The 22,690-nt window shown below is 44.1% G+C and overlaps 1 protein-coding gene across 2 annotated transcripts in view; it reads left to right on the top strand.

Annotated features, from left to right (window-relative positions):
- MYO1D (myosin ID) overlaps nucleotides 1–22,690 on the top strand; it is a 371,118-nt gene that overhangs the window by 142,807 nt on the left and 205,621 nt on the right. For both annotated transcript variants that reach the window (XM_034755839.1, XM_034755840.1), the window contains exons 15-16: nucleotides 8,242–8,408; nucleotides 15,535–15,742. In XM_034755839.1, the coding sequence (XP_034611730.1) occupies nucleotides 8,242–8,408; nucleotides 15,535–15,742 (375 nt within the window). The remainder of the gene's footprint in view (nucleotides 1–8,241; nucleotides 8,409–15,534; nucleotides 15,743–22,690) is intronic.

The following is a 22,690-nucleotide window of genomic DNA, read 5'->3' on the forward strand; positions in this document are numbered from 1 at the left end:
CTGTTTGTTGTCGTTGTGGACCGGATGAAGGGTTGCCCAGTGTCTACCTAGAGAATCTCGTCCTGGATCACAGAGTGCATCCGCTACTGCTGTGAGCTGGCGAAGGTGACCCCGCCACCGATTGTGACGGCTTACTTGACTCAATGGCCTTCCTCACTCAGATGCCGATCTAGGAAATTTGCCGTGCCACAACTTAGTAGTTGGTCCATACGTTTGCCTTGCACTATGCGCTGATCCAGCAGGCTCAGGCTGATGCTGGTTTCGGCAGAGCAGTACTCCAGTCTGCAAGACTGAGAACTCCGAGCCCACCTCCGAGGGTTCTGCTTGTGAGTTACCTACAATGGAATTGACGCGAGCAAGCCCTTGAAGAAGAAAATATGGGTTACCTAGCTTTTTGTAACTATTGTTCTTTGAGATGCGTAGCGTATGTCCATTCCATTACCCGCCCCCCTGCCCCTGTGTCAGAGTTGTTGGCAAGAAGGAACCGAGACACGCAGGGCCGGTGGCGTCTTATATACCGCGTCATGAGTGTGGCACAGCCAGCCCCATGGGTACCACTAAGGCAAAAGTCTCCAGTCGCGCATGTGGGCATGCACACACGTACAATGGAATGGACATGAGCAACACATCTTGAAGAACAACAGTTATGAAAGGTAGGTAACCGTTTCGTTTACTTGGTCCTGCCTCAGCGCAGGAGGCTGAACTTGATGACTTCTCGGGGTGTTAAAAATCAGGTCCTGCATCAGAGCCAGTCCCTTGGCATCCTAATGAGTGCAGCTGGCCTGTAATAGGCTGCCTGATTGGCTTCCCCGCCTGATTGGTTGGAAAAGTCAGCAGACTGGCTCTTCAGCCTAGCAGTAGAAGCAGTTCAGCAACTGCTGAAAGCATTCCTGATGGCTTCTGCAGGTTTCCTGCCCTAGCCCCTCACTCCAGGTAACCCAGTCCCAACCCTCGGCTTGGATTCCTTACTTCTGACTCTGGCTCTGTGACCCTTGGTTCTGGCAGCTGGTCTCTGATTCTGGCTCTGAGGCATGACTGCCCATGTCTTGGTCACTGATATGAGGCCCTTTTGAGCCCTACATTTCTATGATTCTATGAAACGGTGGCTCTGCAAGTGCAGAAAGGGACATGTCTCTTGATTTGAGCTTTCAAACAAGATGATCATTGAGCATAGTAACACATCGGTTGGTAACATAAATCTTTCCAAATATTCTGCTGCTGCTGTTTCATAGAATCATAGAATACCAGGGTTGGAAGGGACCTCAGGGGGTCATCTAGTCCAACCTCCTGCTCAAAGCAGGACCAATCCCTAGCCAGATTTTTGCCCCAGAGCCCTAAATGGCCCTCTCAAGGATTGAACTCACAACCCTGGGTTTAGCAGGCCAATGCGCAAACCACTGAGAATAGTCGCGTTATTGTTGGCCCACAAGAAATGGTCATATGGTCATATTTGACCATTACTTTGATCTGAATACAGAATGTATTCTGTGCAGTAATACACTGGCTAGAGCTCTCTAACCTTAGAGGTACTTGAACTGTGTGGTTCGTATACTGGTGGTGCATAGGATTCAGCTCCAGCCAGGACACCTGTGGAAGTAAGTGGAACTGCCACTAGAGGCTGGCAGGACCAGTTCTGATCTGGGGAAAAGTCTTGATTCCGTGAGCCATTGACTCTCTAGAAGAACTTAAATCTTTAAACCTTGGCTTCAGTTCATAAATTGCCACTTTTCTGACTTAAAGATGCTTCCTCCAGTGCTATGGTTTGAAAGGTCTGCAGGCACTGCTGTGGTTGAAACAGTTCTGGGCTTCATAAGAAAAGCACCTTGTTGCATTCCATCACATGGCTTGCTGCCTAAGTGGCACTCTTCACTCAAACCAGACTGATCGTGATTAGAGGACAAAAAAGGAAGGAAGAAGAAAAACAACAACGAACAAAAAAAAGGGAAACTTGTAGAAAGTATTTAACTCTTCACCCAAAGAGTAATTGCTAATTGTGACAAATAATGGACAGTTTTCTTGCAGCAGTGATACTGGTGTCATATAAGAAATTAGCTACTGCCAAGAAAAAAATAAGAGAACATAACTGAATGGGCAAAAGTGTGTTCAAATAAATTACGCTTGTTAGTAATTACTAACCTTGTATGATTTTTTTTTAATATGGTCGTTTTAGAGACAAAACCTGTATCAATTCAAGCAAAACTCTAATACAGTGGTTCTCAAACTTTTGTACTGGTGACCCCTTTCACATAGCAAGTCTGAGTGTGACCCCCCCCTTAAAAATTAAAAACACTTTAAAATATATTTAACACCATTATAAATGCAGGAGGCAAAATTGATTTGGGGTGGAGGCTGACAGCTCGCGACTCCCCCACCCATCCCCCGTGATAACCTTGCAACCCCCTGAGGGGTTCCGACCCCCTGTTTGAGAGCCCATGCTCTAATAGATATTAGAACTTTCTAATATGCTTAAATGGACACTCTTTTTCAAAGATGAGTTTAATTGTTCCACAGATATTCTAGTTGAATCCTGTTTTTCTTTTCTTAATGAAAACTGGAATTCTGAAATTTTTGGAAGGAAAGGGAAGGACTTATGGCTTAAACACAGGGCTTGAAGTCAGGTGTTCAGACAACAGAAGAGTAAGTGTGGGAAGAATAGACCGTTTGAATTCTATTAGTGGCTTTGAGTAGCAGATGGCAGTTGCTATAGGAATAAGTATTTTAGAAGTACAGGAGTACTTGTGGCACCTTAGAGACTAACAAGTACTCCTGTTCTTCTTTTTGCGGATACAGACTAACACGGCTGCTACTCTGAAACCTATTTTAGAAGTGTTTATCATGTACTATGGAAGAGCTATCTGTAAACACTGAATTAATTTTAACAGAAAATTCTATCAAATCTACCATGATACATAAAATACACAATCAATTTCATTTTTCCCAATTGTAAAACGTACCTGTAAAACCTCACACCAACCTTTGCGAAAAGTCTACTGGTTGGATAGCTAAGGCTCCTAATTCAAAAAGATGTTCGGTTCTGCATGTTTGCCTATTTTGTTGAGATTCAATTAAACATATTTTTGAAGCACTGAATCTAGAGATGGCTCTTCTTATTATGGCAGATTAAATACTTAATCTACTGTCCCCTTCCAAACTTGTACTAAGAGAATCCAGGGACAGAAGCGTAGGATTGTTAAACATACTTTTATTGCACTGGAAAAAGGGAAATGAAAGATATGGAGAGGTGTCTTCAAATGCATCTTTTTAAAATGTCTATAGGCTGATTTATGTAGCTGCCACGTAAAGGTGTGTGCTTGACAAATGTTATCTTCCCATGCTTTCCTCTTGAGTATTTGGTCTTGTTTGACTGATCACTTGGGTTCTTCCTTTCCTTTTAAAAACACTAGGGCTTGTACTGCTCTGGCTGACATTACGATGAATGATGGGCTATTCTGGGGCTGACTGCTCTTTTGAGACCCCTCCTTTATTCCAGCCTCTCCATATGATTTTTTTGTTCCCTCCTCTCCACTCTTTGCTTTCCCTTGAATTCACTTTGACAGGTTTCCTCTCTAGTATGTTTATAATTCCATCGCTGTGACTAATCTAGCACAAATGTTTCCCTTATGCACCTTTTTTGGAGTGTCTAAGCATGTCTCGGGTAATTAGCTGCAAACCGTAGAAGAGACACTTTCTTCATTTCTTCACCTCTAGTTTTGAAACTTTCATACACAGAAAGGCTGATCCACTGGTTAGAGTGCTAGGACATGAGATTGTTTCAATTCCCTGCTCTGATGCAGACTACCTGTGTAAACTGGGCAAGTCACTTAGTGTCTTTGTGCCTCAGTTTCCCATCTGTAAAACAGAGAGAATAGTTCCTCCCCACTTCACAGAGGATAAATGCACTAAAGACAGTGTGAGGGGCTCAGATACCACAGCAATGGGAACCAGATATGTACCCCTATAAAAATCAAGTTGGCAGTAATGTTAATGTTGAAGTATCCACTGCAGTTTACCCTAGTATCTATGGTACCGGGATGTTAATTACAGACCATTATGAAGTACAAAAACTACTTTGAAAAAGCATTAAACTTTGAAACAAAATGAAATCCAAAAAATCCAAAATGAAGGCATTATCCTGATGCTATAAAGAGAGATCCCAAGACAGGTTTAGGAGTGTCTCTCTCTCATGTTGACCTTTTTGCATTTCTCCACTGTAGAACATTTAAATAAATGTAAGTTTAAGCGAGATAAACTCCAATGGTGTGTAAGATCTCAAAATGCTGTGAAGGGTATACTTGACAGCACTGGAGACCAGTGTCCTTTGTTCACAGACTTGGTAAAACAGGGCAGTACCTGTCCCAGCAGTACCCTGCCAATGTGCTTCAACTTGGACCTGGAAGAGCCACTATTGGTCTCCATGGCCCATTCCATCCTTGATGCCTCTCATAACAAGGATGTTAGTTACTGCCAGTTTTGACCTTTGTGCTGTGGAAATCTATGATGTTGGAACTGGATTTAAACCAACTCATTCTTCATTGTGCTCAGGTCCCCAGATCCATCACAATGAGTACTTCAGCCTTATGCAGCTTGGGAGCCAACCCAGCCCTGGCAGTGACTGGCAGCAGGAGAATGCCTGCCTCCTGAAAATCCTTCCAGTTTTTTCTGCCTGCTGGTGGCTTGGCCAAGCTTCCCTGTTGCAGAGCTGCCTTGAGGGAAATTCCAAACTTTATTTCCAGTTTTCAGGCTAACAATTCCAATTCCCATTCCCATCTGGGTCCTGTGGCTGTGTTTGAACTTTCGAAGGAAGTTGTCCCCTCATCACTGCTCCCCCTCTAGAGGTGTTTGCTGTGGTTGATATCCCAGCAGTCTTCAGGGAAAGCTAGGTGAGAAAAGCCAGAGGTAAAAGGAGGGGTCTGTGTCCTGCTGGGGAGCTTAGCTGTCTCTGGGGGAAGATGTAGCCCGGTCACTTCAGCCACCCTCTCTTATGCAGGAAGGGATGCAGGCAGGATTGGAGAGGCAGGCTCTTCTGGGCAGACAGTCTCCTTACCCATTTCCATGGACACCTTGATAGCAAGGATACATCCAATTCTAGAGAGGTTCCAAAAGATTCAGGACCTCCTTGCATTGTTCTGGAACTGCAAGAAACCCAATTTAGCATTGAGCCTGCAAGTACTTGGCCTCCTAGTACTGTGCAAAGGGATCACTCCATGAGTGCAGTCAGACAACAGGCACCTTCATGGCTTCGTCTTTAAGGTCCATTCCTGGGAACATATCAAGTGAAGGTTCTGGCACAGGTAATCAACTCTTCTAAATGGTGGTCAGCCCAAGGCCATGTCCATAAAAGGATACCCATATGCCTTCTAGACCTCCTTATCTTCACAATCAATGCCAGCTTCAAGGGATGGGGAGCACATTTGGGATTTCATGCAGCTCAAGACGTCTGGAACTCAGAGGAAAGAGCCCACAGTGTAACCTTCCTATAACTAAGAGCAGCCAAGCTGATGCTGCAAAGGTTCTAGCCCAGCCTAGAGGGGAATCACATCCTCAATCAGTCAGACAACATGACTGTAGTCGCATAAGTGAACAACCAGTAGTGAACAAGAAGCCCAGTGCTATACGCTGAAGCGATGGAAATCATGCAGTGGGCATAAGAACGGCCATGGTGGGTCAGACTATGGTCCATCTAGCCCAGGATCTTGTCTTCCAACTGTGGCCACTGCCAGGTGCTTCAGAGGGAATGATCAGAGCAGGGCAATTTACCAGGTGATCCATCCCCTTTTGTCCAGTCGCAGCTTCTGGGCAGCACCATTGCTCATTGGGTGTCTGCCTATAGTAGCATGGTGTTTGCAGAATCTCTGGATTCTCTGACACAGAAACCCAAGGTAGCCCTTGGGTCCGGTTAGCCAAGCAGGCAGGCAGGCCTCTGTTTCCCAAATGAGACATCCGTGATGTGAGCCCAGACCAAAAAAACCCCGTGAACTACTGATGTCAGTATTTGTCCATCAAGACTTGTTTTCTGGTAGCCATCCCGTCCTCCAGATAAGTGTTGGAGTTGGCAGAGCTTTCTATGCAGGAGCCCTACTGCATATTTCATGGAGACAAGGTAGTGCTCAGAACTCCGGAATCGTTTCACCCAAAGGTGAACTCTTCCTTCCATGCCTCCAAGAAGTGATTCTCCCTTCATTGTGTCCAAGGCCAGAGCATCCCACTGAGGAGAAGTGGCACACCTTAGATGTTAGAAGGGCTCTGAAAATTTACCTCCAACATAGAGTCCATGAGGAGATCCGGTGCCTTTTTGTATCCTTCTACCTGAAATATCAAGGACTCAGAGATTCCAAGTCCTCCGATGCTAGGTGGAGTAGACAATGTATTATGGAAGTGTACAAGGCATGGGAGAGTCCGGTTCCAGAAGGAGTCAGGGCACACAGGGCTGGTTCTGCCCCCAGGTTTCATGCAGGCTGAAGTACCCATTGTAATGAATCTGTGGACCTTATTTCTTAAGGAAAGGTAACTTTCAGGTAAGCATGGATTAAACTTTCCTATTGTCATAAATTACAGAACAAACATAAAATAGCTTTTTTCAGACATTTATCTAGGCTGAGGTCTCCCAAACCTGCTGTAAACATGAATAAAGATTACACTGATTTGTAATTAAAATTTTTTTAATCCAGATAATAAGTAACTGAATACTTTGTTGATGACATGTGAGCTAAATATTACGAAGACTGGGCATTTGCCATCCATTTGTTTTCAGGCAAAGATTTTTTCCACAGTTTTCAGAGTGGTAGCCGTGTTAGTCTGTATCAGCAAAAACAACGAGGCGTCCCTGTGGCAGTGGTTCTCAAATTGGGGGTTGGGACCCTCAGGGGGTCACGAGGTTATTATGAGGGAGAGGGGGTTGCAAGCTATTAGCCTCCACCCCAAACCTCGCTTTGCCTCCAGCATTTATAATGGCGTTAAATATATTTTAAAGTGTTTTTAATTTATAAGGGGGGGAGGGTCACACTCAGAGGCTTGCTATGTGAAAGGGGTCACCAGTACAAAAGTTTGAGAACCACTGCCTTAGAGACTAACAAATTTATTTGGGCATAAGCTTTTGTGGGCTAAAACCCACTTCATCAGATGCACGGAGTGAAAAATACAGTAAGCAGTATATATATATATTTTACAGCACATGATATTCACCCCTTCTTGTCAACTGTTGCGAATAGGCTACTTCCACCTTAATTGAATTGGCCTCATTAGTACTGATGCCCCACTTGGCAAGGTAACTCCCATCTTTTCATGTGCTTGGAGGGGGCGTGGCAAAAGCCACCTTCATGCTGCTTCGATTCTTGACATTCTGGAGACTGATGCGGCTACCAGTGTAACATGGAGCAGCCCCAGAGGCTTCTTTAATTGGCTGCAACCTTATTCAAGAAGCCTATGGGCTATGTTACAGCCCAGTGTAGTTCAGAGTTTCTATGGCACTCAGCCCTACAGAGGTTCCCCTTCCAGTATGCCCTCTACCAGGCGCTGGGTGGGGCAGCATAAGTTGACTCTTTGTATCTTCTCTTCTAGAAGAATTCTTCCCTAGCCAGTTGTGGAACCTATATGGTCTCTATATGCTGCTTGAATGGCATATATGGGCTTGAGCTAGAATTGACCAAGGGCGCTTGAGATGTGGTCCAAAGAGGTTATGGGTAAGCCAGACTCAGGGCCTGTTAGAGAAAAGTTATGGCTGGGCAAGGTGACCCCCGAAAAGTGGGTGGTGAAGCAGCCTCATTTGACGGGGCTCATGGTGGCAACTATTGTTGTGCTCCCCTGGGGGGAGCTTTGAATGTGAGTGGTGAAACGTAACTCTCTCCCCCTTGGGATAAAGTCCTCTGGAGTGCAGGTGGTCCATTTGGATCAATTGAGGGAATCTGACTCCATACTTTTCAAGGACACATGTCTTTGTGCCAGTGACTCATTATTGTACTGGGACCCCTTAATTTGTCTATACTTATTCCTTGCAAACATGTCCCCCCATGTCACCTTATTACTCCAAATGCTCCTCAATGACGGTAGCTTTGTCTTGTTTCCTTTCTGTAACTGAAGAGAAAATTTCAGTTAATATGTTATATCGTGTTCATATTCAAAGGCAAACTGTTTAGGAGAGTGCATACTTACTTTAATTGTGCATTCGTGTGTTTTATTTAGTAAATTGTATCTTTCACAAAGTTCTTAGCTCTGTGCAAGTCATTGTTTGATTTGTCCCCATAGGAGCCATATTATGTCCGATGCATTAAGCCCAATGAAAAGAAGTCATCACAGCTGTTTGATGAAGAACGCTGCAGGCATCAGGTGGAATACCTTGGACTTCTGGAGAATGTCAGGGTACGGCGGGCAGGATTTGCCTACCGCCAAACATATGAAAAGTTTCTTCACAGGTGAGAAGGGAATTAGTGCATGTTTTTGTTGTTGTTGAGATGTTTGCCGGCTTTCTAGGCTATTAGTTGAGCTGCACAATCTAATGATCTGCCTTCACTATGATCTATAAACATAGAATCCTTTAGTCTGGTGATCTTTAGTCATGCATGGTGTACATATACTGTTTCTTTTTTGAGCACACACTAGTGGCTTGGATAAAACACTGTTGGTCACAGAAGGGTTAGGGTTAGGGTTAGATGCACAGACTTGAGGAGTGCATTCTTTATGGGCTACCATTTTCCACCTTTTATAAACAGCAGGGATGAAAACACCATGACTCCAGTTAGACTGAACCAGTGTTCTGTTACTGTCTTAGTATGGTTAGAGTTAATGGACAATGAATATCCTCCCCACAAAAAATTAACCCTAGACACAGAATTAAATAATGTCTTGTGTTTTCTCTTCTAAATATTGTCTTATATTTTTGGAGAAGTATGGAAAGTTTCCTTTCCTGGGGGAGAAAAACACTTTCCAAATATAGAGTGACATTACATGGGTCAGAAAGGAAACCTTTGGACTCAGTGAATTTATAAATAGAAGGTGGGAGGATAGGAATGCGATGATATGACTTGACCCCATGAAAACATGATTTTTGATGCATGCTGCGCTGTGTTTTTAGTAGCTAGAAATGTTGCTTAAGCTAAGGGCTTGTCTTCACTACCGGGGAGATCGACACTGCTGCAATCGATGCAGCGGGTGTCGATTTAGCGGGTCTAATGAAGACCCGCTAAATCAACTGCAGAGCGCTCTCCAGTCGACCCCGATACTCCATCTCGCCGAGAAGAGTAAGGTAAGTCGACAGGAGAGCATCTCCCATCGATGCAGCGCAGTGAAGATACCGCGGTAGGTTGATGTAGGCTATGTCTACTCCAGCTATGTAAATAACGTAGCTGGAGTAGTGTAACTTAGGTCTACTTACCCTGGTAGTGAAGACAAGCCTTAAGGTTTCTTACAGCATATGTCAAGTACTGTGCATATCTAGAATTTCATCATCTTGCTGGTGGATCATTGAATTGATTTTGGTTTTTGACTTATTTGAGCAAGTGAGAAACTGACCCTGAGTGTGGGAAAAATGAAAAACTGTACATAGGCAAGTGTAGGAAAGAAAGAATTGGAAGAGCTCTGTTGTTCATAATAACTAATATGGCTTTGACCATTTTTTTCCAGTAACTGAAGGGTAATAAAAGGGTATGGTTCAACAAATACTATTTACTGTACTTCAATTTTGTCATGAACTGTAACTTTTCAACATCATACAAGTTTCGGGCTTGATTCTGCCCTCATTCACACACGTGCACATTATCAGGAATCCATTAAAATCTGCTCTTATGATTGCACAAGAAGCTACTGTTTAGTGGATATGTGATAAGCTCTTGTATGTCCTATTTATCCAATCAGCAAAATGAAGCTAATGGCTGGAAAATTAGATTCATGTATAGCAACTGGTACGACCTTTTAACCCCTTGTTGCATTGCTTAGCCTTAAAACACTCCAACACACTTGATATCTCACTTTATTAGCGAAAGCGAGAGAAACAATAATTAACATACCGTATCCTGACCTCCTTACTCTCTTTACTTAGAACTTGTATTCAGGAAAGCTCCCATTTTATCACTTTACAGTAAAGTAAGATCAAGCATATTTAGATCCAGCCCACAGTCAATCTGTTTTCACTTGGCTTCACTGGCATTCTTAGGGGTAAAATGTATCTTGAAATCAATACATTGTCATTAAATGCTTGTGTGTTGCATTATTGGTTTTAACATCTAAATTGCCAAAAATCTTATGGCTCGGTATCTTTTGGGGAAGGTGGTGGCCGGGAAGCTTGGTTTCTTGAGAATATAATCAAACACTTTTCATTATTGTCATTCCCAGCTCTAATGCCTCTTCTAAAGTAACATTAAGTGTGGCATGAAAATAACACTGGAAACCCCACCAACTGAATTGAGGTGATAAAAATCTCTTGCTTCATGTTCAAACCCAGAATTTATCAGCAAATATTATGTCTGAATTTCAGGAGACTTCCATTGAGGATTGTAGGTTTTAAAAAGCAACCTTTCTTTCAGTTTCCTTCTGTAGGTTAAAAATGAAGGGGAGAGAAAAAACAAAGGAGTGCAGAGGAGGATGTTTAATGTATGGATGACCTTGAAGGCTGTTGAGATCTTTAGGCATGGGGGAGGGGAAGAGCTATTCTGTCAGGCAGCAGATTTATTCTGGGTCCTGCTTCATTATAATTAGCAGTAAGGTTTTGGGATTTTGACTTGCTAGGGGATCGGGGTCATGCTCTTAGCCTCAGGGAAGGAATTAGTGAGCTTCCACTGCACATGCTGCTGGAGAGATGGAAAGCCTGCAGCAGTATTCTGACAATGTTAATACTACCAGTTGTTGTATTGAGAGAGAGAGAGAGAGAGAGAGAGCGTAAAACTGCCCTGCATTAAATTGATACCTGTAATGTCTAAATGTTGGATCTCTTTTGTTGATGCAGCCTTGTCTCTTCTGGAGATTTTAATTTCTCTTTCATAAAATCTTCCTCCTACCTTGTTGTACTGGTTTTAGATCTGACATTTTATTCCTCTTGTCTGACCCCATCAGGTCTGCTTAATAAAAGGCGGATTTGCTCTGTCACCCTGATTGTCTCTTTCGTCTAATGTGAAATGTCTTGAGGTGAAAGATTTTTCCATTTCATATCCCAGTGAATTAATTATAGCAGAAACATTTTTCCACTGGGAATAGAGAGCAGAGATCTGAAACCAAACAAAAGTGTTTTGGTATGTGTGTATGTAAAATATTTATGTACTGCATGTAGATTTATTTGGGAGTGAGAGCTCTGAGCCCTTCCAAATATAAATGCAAAAACTCTTCATCGTGAGACTGTAAGGGATTTTTTTTTTTTTTTTTGAAATGTCAGCTTTTTTATACTTTAGCATACTCTTAACCAAACAATCATGTTGTGCCTTCCATTATCCTCTGTCACTGATATACTGGGGCCTGCTTCGAACCATGTGCTACAGCAGGTTTTTTGCTGTCAAGTTTGTTCAGAGGTTAATTTTAAAAGAACAGTGACAGTATTGTATATATTTTGGATAGTGTTATTTTAGTCAGTGTAGTACTCTCTTTTTTGTTATAGAATGAACCCCAGCAACTTTAGATTAGACCCTATTTCCTCTAAAAAGGTTTTCTAAGGTTGTGACACCAGATTTGTGGTTGTCCATCTAACATTTATTTCTGAATTAGCTTGCCAACTGAAAAAAATCCATGCCTAGAAAATTGGGATTGAATTCTGACTTCTCAGTTCATGGGGTTTTAAATGGGCAAATAGTTAAAACTGCTGAATGTGTTTCCTTTAGTACATGAATATGGATAATGTTATGGTGAAATTGCCTATTGCATTATTGATTAAGTCTGTAAATCATATGCAGAAAATTCATTGTTGCTCCCTTGCAAAAACCTATTTATCCAATCAGCAATTCTCAAATATAGCATACTTTATGGCAGAGCAGAGTCAGATCTTATTATTTTCCTGTTTGATTCATAGTTGTTTAATGCTGAACTGTTTTCTGCTTTTCTTTGTGTGTGGGGAGTTTGGAAAAGTGAGTAATGAAATGCCTGATAAAGGAGGATAGTTCTTGAACCCACCTACTTGATGATCAGCTTGTGACTGGTTCCCCAGGGTGCAACCTGGAACTGGGGTACCGCTGAGCCCTCTGGCTTACTAACCTGGGCTCTCCCACACTGTGATGCTGTTGCTAAGCCACAAACCTCTCCAGGTACTGCACCTACACAGACATCCACAGTCAGGGCCACGCCCAACTGAGTTACATGAATGCTTTTGCCAGCCGCTCATGAACCAACAATAGAGAAGCTCCAGCCAATTCCCTCAGCTCCCCAGCCTTGGACCCCAGAGCAGCACCCTCTTGCCCTAACCACTGTACGTTTTATTACCCAGTCTGCCACTTCTGCAAAAGAAAGAGGAAATGCACCAGCTTTTGTACACTGAGCAGATTGCCCAAAGCGTTTCAACAAATATGCACTGTTTTAGGTAAAATATAAAATAGATTTATTAACTACAGAAAGATAGATTTTAATTGATTGTAAGTAATAAGTGTACAGATCAAAGTTAGTTACCTAAGAAATAAAAGTAAAACCACAGTCTGAGTTCTATAAACTAGACAGGATCTGAATCAAGCAGTGTCTCACCCTGGTAGATGATCTGGTTCCTGAATACACAGGCTGGGATTCTCCTTTCCAGCCTGGGACCACCTCCCCTATTCAGTCTTTGTCCTCCAGATGTGTTTCCAGGTGTTGAGTTGTGGGGGGGAGAAGAGGCCAAGTGATGATGTCACTTCCCCTCTTTTGTAGTTTCTTTCAGCTTCCTGGAAAGAACCTTTGCAATGACATGAGTCAAGCATAGAATCATAGAAGATTAGGGGTTGGAAGAGACCTCAGAAGGTCATCTAGTCCAACGCCCTGTTCACAGCAGGCCCAACACCAACTAAATCATCCCACCCAGGGCTTTGTCAAGTGAGGCCTTAAAAACCTCTAAGGATGGAGATTCCACCACCTCCCTAGGTAACCCATTCCAGTGCTTCACCACCCTCCTAGTGAAATAGTTTTTCCTCATATCCAACCTAAACCTCCCCCACTGCAACTTGAGACCATTGCTTCTTGTTCTGTCATCTGCCACCACTGAGAACAGCTTAGCTCATCCTCTTTGGAAACCCCCCCCCCCCCCTTCAGGTAGTTGAAGGCTGCTATCAAATCCCCCCTCACTCTTCTCTTCTGAAGACTAAACAAGCCCAGTTCCCTCAGCCTCTCCTCGTAAGTCATGTGTCCCAGCCCTCGAATCATTTTTTTTGCTCTCCGCTGGACTCTCTCCAATTTCTCCACATCCTTTCTGTAGGGGGCCCCCCAAAACTGGACGCAGTACTCCAGATGTGGCCTCACCAGTGCTGAATAGAGGGGAATAATCACTTCCCTCGATCTGCGGACATGTTCCTACTAGTGCAACCCAATATGCCGTTAGCCTTCTCGGCAACAAGAGCACACTGTTGACTCCTAATCATCTTTTCGTCCGCTGTAATCCCCGGGTCCTTTTCTGCAGAACTGCTGCTTAGCCACTCGGTCCCTAGTCTGTAACAGTGCATGGGATTCTTCTGTCCTAAGTGCAAGACTCTGCACTTGTCTTTGTTGAACCTCTTCAGATTTCTTTTGCCCAGTTCTCCAATTTGTCTAGGTCCCTCTGGACCCTATCCCTACACTCCAGCATATCTACCTCTCTCCCCAGCTTAGTGTCATCTGCGAACTTGCTGAAGGTGCAATCCATCCCACCATCCGGACCATTAATAAACATGTTGAACAAAACCGACCACAGGACTAATCCCTGTGGCACTCTGCTTGATACAGGCTGCCAACTAGACATGGAGCCGTTGATCACTACCTGTTGAGCCCGATGATCTAGCCAGCTTTCTATCCACCTTTTAGTCCTTTCATCCAGTCCATACTTCTTTATCTTGCTGGCAAGAATACTGTGGGAGACCATATCAAAAGCTTTGCTAAAGTCAAGGTATATCACGTGCACTGCTTTCCCCTCATCCACAGAGCCAGTTATCTCATCATAGAAGGCAATCAGGTTGGTCAGTCATGACTTGCTCTTGGTGAATCCATGTTGACTGTTCCTGATCACCTTCCTCTCCTCCAAGTGCTTCAAAATGGTTTCCTTGAGGACCTGCTCCATGATTTTTCCAAAGACTGAGGTGAGGCTGAGGTCTGTAGTTCCCTGGATTCTCCTTCTTCCCTTTTTTGCCCTTTTTCGAAACATCCGGGACCTTCCCCAGTCAGCACGAGTTTTCAAAGATAATGGCCAATGGCTCTGCAATCATATCAGCCAACTCCCTCAGCACCCTTGGATGCATTAGATCCGGCCCCATGGACTTGTGCATGTCCAGCTTTTCTAAATAGTCCTTAACCTGTTCTTTCACCATTGAAGGCTGCTCATCTCCTTCCCATACTGTGCTGCCCAGTGCAGCAGTCTGGGAGCTGACCTTGTCTGTGAAGACGAAGGCAAAAAAAGCATTGAGTACTTCAGCTTTTTCCACATCATCTGTCACTAGGTTGCCTCCCCCATTCGGTAAGGGTCCCACACTTTCCCTGACCACCACCTTGTTGCTAACATACTTGTTGAAAGCAGTCTCTATTGTCTACGTGCTATCTCTGAGAAGGTCTCCATTGTATACAGTTTCTAGGATAGTTGTTGTGAGTGTGGACTCCATTTAATAGACCATCATCAGCTACTCCATTGTTGTACTTGAAAGGCTGGTTGTGGGTGTTCCCAACTTTACAACATATTTCAGTAACACACACACATAGCAAAACTTCATAACTTCCCATACAATGAAAGCACATGCAATCCAACAGGATATTAATGTTCGACAGATCAAGCCTTTTAAAATGATACCTCACAAGGCATACTTTGTACCAAACATATCATAATTATATCACCATGGTAAATATAGGGGTGCCAGGGTACCGCTTTGGAGCGCAGAGTGCCACACAGCTGCCTGCCACTTTCTAGCATAATGAAACTAGTCTGGGAGTGGTACAGAAATGAGGGGCAGGAGATGGGTGCAGGATTTTAAAAAGGTCCAGTTTTTCTGAATAAACATTAAGTACATAGCTCAATTTCAGTTGACTTCTGCAAAGAAAGTTGAAATAAAGGTTTTGTTCTTAGCAAATGTTTAAAAACTGTTGAAATAGAAAGTCAAGAAATAACTTGAGTTGAGTAGCGGATTTGCTCATCCTGCAAGGATCTATGGGTGGGCTCTGCCATGTTGCATCTGTTCTTATTGGGGTGACTGTGGTAGTTCTTACTGGTATTCCAAAAATCATCCATCTTTCAACTCTGCTGCTCTCATTCCTTTTTGTACTTCTCATGGAATCCCGTCACATCCACAGAATATCTAAATTATTACAGCCATCAGTGAACAGAAATCTTAATCTAAAAGATAAACTCTACAATGTGTTTAAGGGTTGGCTTGGGAGCACAGATGGGAAGTTGATGATAGATTTAATTTTTTTGTGTTAATCCAGGTACAAGATGGTCTCAGAATTTACTTGGCCAAACCATGACCTCTCTTCAGACAAAGAAGCTGTGAAGAAATTGATTGAGTGCTGTGGGTTTCAGCATGATGTAGCCTATGGGAAGACCAAGATTTTCATACGGACTCCACGGACACTCTTCACCTTGGAGGAACTGCATGCCAAGATGCTTATTAGAATTGTCCTCTTCCTACAGAAGGTAAAGTTAGCTTTAGTGCACTGATAAACCTCAGCTTAGTGTTCATAAAATACCATCTCTCCTTACCAAGCCTTTTCAAGGTAATCTCACAAAGGTGATGAGTCTGCACAAAGCTTTAACAGAATTGCAGTGTTACTTGATTTTTGAAAAGCTCTATTCAGCTCTTTCTATACTTTTCTACATAAAATGTTGAGCTAGAGTCCAATGAGACCTGATATGTTATAATGTGTGGCTCTGTTGAATCTATAAACATGCTGTATATCCTTGCAAAATGCAAAATCTCCTACAAAAGTAGGTCTTTTTGAGACCTAGAGAATATTTATGGGTAAATTAAAGCACTTTGCCCAGAGGTTCAGATAGAACATGTGGTTTGACTCGGCAGCCTGTGTGTTTATCCTTAAGGTAAATAATTTTGACATTCTGTTACTACTAAGTCAAAGCAGAATGGCTCTGGATATATCAGGGCACTACACTGGCATGGTCTAACCAAAGAGGAAGAGACAGAGATATATCATACTCTTGCTTATGGAAGATGTTCCTCAGTCTAAGCAATAGAAATTTGTAATCTTTTTTACTTAAAAGACTTATCTGTCTACTGAATTCTTTTCAGGAGTTTCTGGGACAGTTTCTGTTGGAGCAATCTGGCTTTGTAACATAGGCAATATGAATTACGAAAAAGAGCTCCAGTGCTTTATAGAAGATCTGGGTTGCATCCCAGATGAGCATGTGCTGGCATGTATACGGCACGCTTCTACGATGGCTAGCAGGGCCATTCCATTTTAGTGGGGAAAAAAATTTCTTCCTACTTGAAAGTTCCATGTCTCTATCTCAATGTCCTGTTAATCTGAAAAATCAGGGACTGATAAAATTATTTCAGCTTCCCTGCATTGCGTTGTTTGGTTCCTAGTTGGCCTTTATTACTTTGGGAGAACCTGTCCAGGTACCACCTGTTTATTTTATACCACTGACTTCTATGTAAGTGAAACATCCTCTGTCTTCTGCAACTGTAGAGAAGCTAAAGGAAAAAATTTCTTGAAATTTCTTATGCTAATCTGAAAGGGTTGTTAAGCAATTTGCCTAAAAGGCAAGATTTTGAAAGAAGTAGGTCTTGAAAGTGACACATTCCCATTGGTGGAGTTCGGGAGATATATAAACAGGGCTTTTGATCCTTACTTGTCAAATTGAAGGTAGTAGCTGTTCACATTTGGGTGACAGAAGTTACAATAGAGGTGCGTAAAGCCCCATGGAAAGGAACACATTTATTAGAGAGACTGCAAAAGCTTTGTAAACCATGTAGATGGATCAGACCGCTTTTATTAAATGGCCCATACATGTAAAATTGTATTTCTCTATTCATAGTATCATAGAATCATAGAATCATAGAATATCAGAGTTGGAAGGGACCTCAAGAGGTCATCTAGTCCAACCCCCTGCTCAAAGCAGGACCAATTCCCAGCTAAATCATCCCAGCCAGGGCTTTGTCAAGCCGGGCCTTAAAAACCTCCAAGGAAGGAGACTCCACCACCTCCCTAGGTAACGCATTCCAGTGTTTCACCACCCTCCTAGTGAAATAGTTTTTCCTGATATCCAACCTGGACCTCCCCCACTGCAACTTGAGACCATTGCTCCTTGTTCTGTCATCTGCCACCACTGAGAACAGCCGAGCTCCATCCTCTTTGGAACCCCCCTTCAGGTAGTTGAAGGCTGCTATCAAATCCCCCCTCATTCTTCTCTTCTGGAGACTAAACAATCCCAGTTCTCTCAGCCTCTCCTCATAAGTCATGTGCTCCAGACCCCTAATCATTTTTGTTGCCCTCCGCTGGACTCTTTCCAATTTTTCCACATCCTTCTTGTAGTGTGGGGACCAAAACTGGACACAGTATTCCAGATGAGGCCTCACCAATGTCGAATAAAGGGGAACGATCACGTTCCTCGATCTGCTGGCAATGCCCCTACTTATACAGCCCAAAATGCCGTTAGCCTTCTTGGCAACAAGAGCACACTGTTGACTCATATCCAGCTTCTCGTCCACTGTGACCCCTAGGTCCTTTTCAGCAGAACTGCTACCTAGCCATTCGGTCCCTAGTCTGTAGCAGTGCATGGGATTCTTCCGTCCTAAGTGCAGGACTCTGCACTTGTCCTTGTTGAACCTCATCAGGTTTTTTTCTGCCCAATCCTCTAATTTGTCTAGGTCCCTCTGTATCCGATCCCTACCCTCTAGTGTATCTACCACGCCTCCTAGTTTAGTGTCATCTGCAAACTTGCTGAGAGTGCAGTCCACACCATCCTCCAGATCATTAATAAAGATATTAAACAAAACCGGCCCCAGGACCGACCCTTGGGGCACTCCACTTGAAACCAGCTGCCAACTAGACATGGAGCCATTGATCACTACCCGTTGAGCCCGACGATCTAGCCAGCTTTCTATCCACCTTACAGTCCATTCATCCAGCCCATACTTCTTTAACTTGGTGGCAAGAATACTGTGGGAAACAGTATCAAAAGCTTTGCTAAAGTCAAGAAATAAGACATCCACTGCTTTCCCCTCATCCACAGAGCCAGTTATCTCATCATAGAAGGCAATTAGGTTAGTCAGGCATGACTTCCCCTTCGTGAATCCATGCTGACTGTTCCTGATCACTTTCCTGTCCTCTAAATGTTTCATAATTGATTCCTTGAGGACCTGCTCCATGATTTTTCCAGGGACTGAGGTGAGGCTGACTGGCCTGTAGTTCCCCGGATCCTCCTTCTTCCCTTTTTTAAAGATGGGCACTACATTAGCCTTTTTCCAGTCATCTGGGACCTCCCCCGATCGCCATGAGTTTTCAAAAATAATGGCTAATGGCTCTGCAATCTCACCCGCCAACTCCTTTAGCACCCTCGGATGCAGCGCATCCGGCCCCATGGACTTGTGCACGTCCAGTTTTTCTAAATAGTCCCGAACCACTTCTTTCTCCACAGAGGGTTGGTCACCTTCTCCCCATGCTGTACTGCCCAGTGCAGCAATCTGGGAGCTGACCTTGTGCGTGAAGACAGAGGCAAAAAAATCATTGAGTACATTAGCTTTTTCCACATCCTCGGTCACTAGGTTGCCTCCCTCATTCAGTAAGGGGCCCACACTTTCCTTGATTTTCTTCTTGTTGCTAACATACCTGAAGAAACCCTTCTTGTTACTCTTAACATCTCTTGCTAACTGCAACTCCAAGTGTGATTTGGCCTTCCTGATTTCACTCCTGCACGCCTGAGCAATATTTTTATACTCCTCCCTGGTCATTTGTCCAATCTTCCACTCCTTATAAGCCTCTTTTTTGCGTTTAAGATCAGCAAGGATTTCACTGTTTAGCCAAGCTGGTCGCCTGCCATATTTACTATATGAGATCTTAAATAGGTTTGCAAAACAGTCAGACTAAATTAAACCTTTTTAGGTTCATAACACTTCTTGAAATGAATAACCTCTAACATTCTTGTAAATCCAAGGCCACTATGTTCAGTTACTGTTTCTCCTTATTATTGGAGGGTGAGCTATTTGGGTTTCCCTGTAGTTAACAAATTACTGGGAGAACACATTACTGACAAATGTTGATGTATACATTTCCATTTCTGATTAAATGGCTGAAGGAAGTGGGAGGTGAGCTTGGTCTGGATCAGAGGTCCACAAACTATGAGGCATGCCCGGGCCAGCCCCCCACAGGGGGTAGGAAGGGAGTGCCACTCGGCCCCGCCACTTGGCTCCGTCCCCAGCATCGGCCCCATCTCTGTTCCCGGCCCTACCCCTGGCCATGGCTCTATTCCTGGGCCGAAGCTGGGAGTGGGGGCAGAGCTGCACCAGGCCGTGGGCCTGGCTGCTGGCCCTGGTCCTCACTGCAGCACGGCTGCAGACCCGCCCCTGCCCCTGCTCCTGGTCCCAACCCCAGCCTTGGCTGTGGGTTTGTTCTCGGCCTGGGGCCAAGGTTGGGGGTGGGGCTGGGAACGGAGCTGAACCGGGCCCGGCTGCCGTCCCCCACTGCAGCCTGGCCGTGGCTTTGGCCCCGGCCTTGGCCCCAGACCCACCGGCAGCTGCACCTCCAGATTTGCCCCCCTAATCCCTGTCTGCATCGCATAAGAACATAAGAATGGCCATACTGGGTCAGACCAAAGGTTCATCTATCCCAGTATCCTGTCTTCCGACAGTGGCCGATACCAAGTGCCCCAGAGGGAATGAACAGAACAGGGAATCATCAAGTGATCCATCCCCTGCTGCCCATTGCCAGCTTCTGGCAAATAGAGGCTAGGGACACCATCCCTGCCCCTCCTGGTTAATAGCGTTTGATGGACCTATCCTCCATGAATTTTTCTAGTTCTTTTTTGAACCCTGTTATAGTCTTGGCTTTCACTCCCAGCTCGGGGGTGGGGCGCGAATGGGTAAGTGGGGGTGCGACCCTGAAAAGTCTGGGGACTGCTGGTCTGGATTTAAAGATTGCAGGTATTGAAAGGTAATAAAACTCCTTACGCAGGTGTGTCAGTTAAAGCCTGTTAAACAGCATGGGCCAAAACTTGATAGAAAAATGGATTGACAAACTGCTGCAGTGGCTGTTGGCTTTCCTTATCAATGTACTGTAAAGACCAACATTGCAACCCTTCACTTAACCAGGACTGGCTCCTATGGACCTGGAAGAGAGCAGAAGTAAATAAATTGTTCTTTGCCTACAGAAGGAAAATAGCTGAATTTGGAACTGGGCCCACTTTTTGGCTGTATGAGAACTTGGTGGATTGGCAGAATGCTGTTGTTGGGTGGCAGGTATATGTTGTGCATCAGAACTGGCTAATTCTGATTCTTCATTCTTAATATATTTTTATTGATTTTCCTTTTGTTTTATGTTGACTGAGGAAAAATGGTAAATGCTAGACCTACCAAGCATACCAGAAATAACATGCATATTACTCCTGGGTGAATTCTGTGGCCAAAAAAAAAAAAATTAAATTCTGTGCACAATATTTTCAAATTCTGCATTTTTTATTTGTCAAAATAATACAATATAATCATGCCAGTTTCAGTTATTTGGTAATGTATTTCAAAATACCTGTCAGGAAGTATTTTTGTAACAATACAGACAAAAAAGATTCAGGAAATGTTTTTTGACAGATTCCTTGCTAAGCGTATTAATACAGAACTTTGAGTAATAACTCATTTAAATTACAATAGAGAAACTTATTTCCCACACCCTTCAGAAAAGCAGGGCAAAGGCTTGGGGGTGGGAGTGGTAATGGAGGGGCTGAGAGAGAGAGGGAAGAAGCCTGGGAGTGAACCTGGAGGATTGTTGGGTGTGGGTGAGAGAAATATAGAACAGTTTTTTCCCCCCGGGGATGGGGTCAGGGGAGGTATCGTTAAGGAGTTGGGGAGCCTCCCCCATGCAGACCCTGGCTGATCCCGGCACATCTGCCCCTATCCCCATAGATTCATAGGACTGGAAGGTACCATGTGTCCCTGCACCCCCACTCAGCCACCCCCCTTCCTTTGTCCCCATGTGTCTCTGCACCTCCACTCAGTCACCCCTCTGCCAGTCCCCGTGTGGCCCTGCACCTCCATTCAGCCCCCACCCCAGTCTGTCCCCCCCACTAGCCTTTCTGAAGCCCAGCAGCCCTGTGTGCCCCACTCTGCCTGTTCCCTCCCCTACCCCCTGTGCCTCCTTGATCACTTGATGATTATCTGTTCTGTTCATTCCCTCTGAAGCACCTGGCATTGGCCACTGTTGGAAGATGGGATATTGGGCTAGATGGACCATTGGTCTGACCCAGTATGGACGTTCTTATGTTTCTCACCTGGCCCCATGGGCAGGGCACTGTGAGGAATGCAGCCTCCTCTTCCTTCCTTCCTTCCTTCCTTCCTTCCTTCCTTCCTCTGTAGCTCACTGCTACGGCTGGTTAGCCGGCTGCCCTCTGTTCTGGTGCCACAGCAGCCCCTAGTGGATGAAAGCCATAACTTCAGCACCTCTCCAGTTGAATGTATTTTCTGTGGAGAAAAAAAATCTGCGGGGGATATGAATTCTGCACATGCCCAGTGGCACAAAATTTCCCCAGGAGTAGCATATTAACCTCCTGGAGTAGCCTGGTATGAGGGGGACTCTGTAGTAGGCTGGGTACAGAGAAGCAACATAGCCTTGAGCATGGGATTGGAGTCTGGATGTCCTGATTTCTAATCCTGTTTCTGCTGCTGATTTACTGAGGTGTGATGAGCAAGTCACTTAATATCTGTCTATCTCCTCATCTATAAAATGGGGCTAATACTTATTTGTCTACCTGCATAGGGCGTTTTGTTCTATACAGCGCTTTCAGAATGAAAAGTGCTGTATGAGCAGAAGGTATTGTCATTATAGTCTCTGTAAATCATTAGCATGTACAGTGTATGCACTTCATTACTTCTCCTTTAATAAAATATAATAAATGACTAATCCCCGGAAAACCTCTGTATTCATCTGGGTTTGTGAAACTACCTCTCCATCTGAGTGAGATTTAAGAGATTAGGTAGAGTGGCAGTGCATCTAGCGAGGCCTTTTTAAAATGGATACAAGTAGTACATTCACAGTCTTTCCTTTCCATTTGTTTCCTGGGTGCATGCTATCTGAAACTTCTTCCTCTTTCAGTGTCTCTGCCAGCTCCATGCTAGGCCAATAAGTATGCCAGTATTCCAAATTGCCAGGATGATCTCAGTTTTCTGGGCTAACTTCTTTAATTGCGCTTGTCCAAAGTTGTGCCATAGCCCTCACCTATTTTCCACAACACTCAGGTGAAAAGCAACAGAGGGTCCTGTGGCACCTTTGAGACTAACAGAAGTACTGGGAGCATAAGCTTTCGTGGGTAAGAACCTCACTTCTTCAGATGCAAGTAATGGAAATCTCCAGAGGCAGGTATATATCAGTGTGGAGATAACGAGATTAGTTCAATCAGGGAGGGTAAGGTGCTCTGCTAGCA

Source organism: Trachemys scripta, chromosome 23, assembly GCF_013100865.1.
Source record: "Trachemys scripta elegans isolate TJP31775 chromosome 23, CAS_Tse_1.0, whole genome shotgun sequence".
NCBI classification, from domain to species: Eukaryota; Metazoa; Chordata; order Testudines; family Emydidae; genus Trachemys; species Trachemys scripta.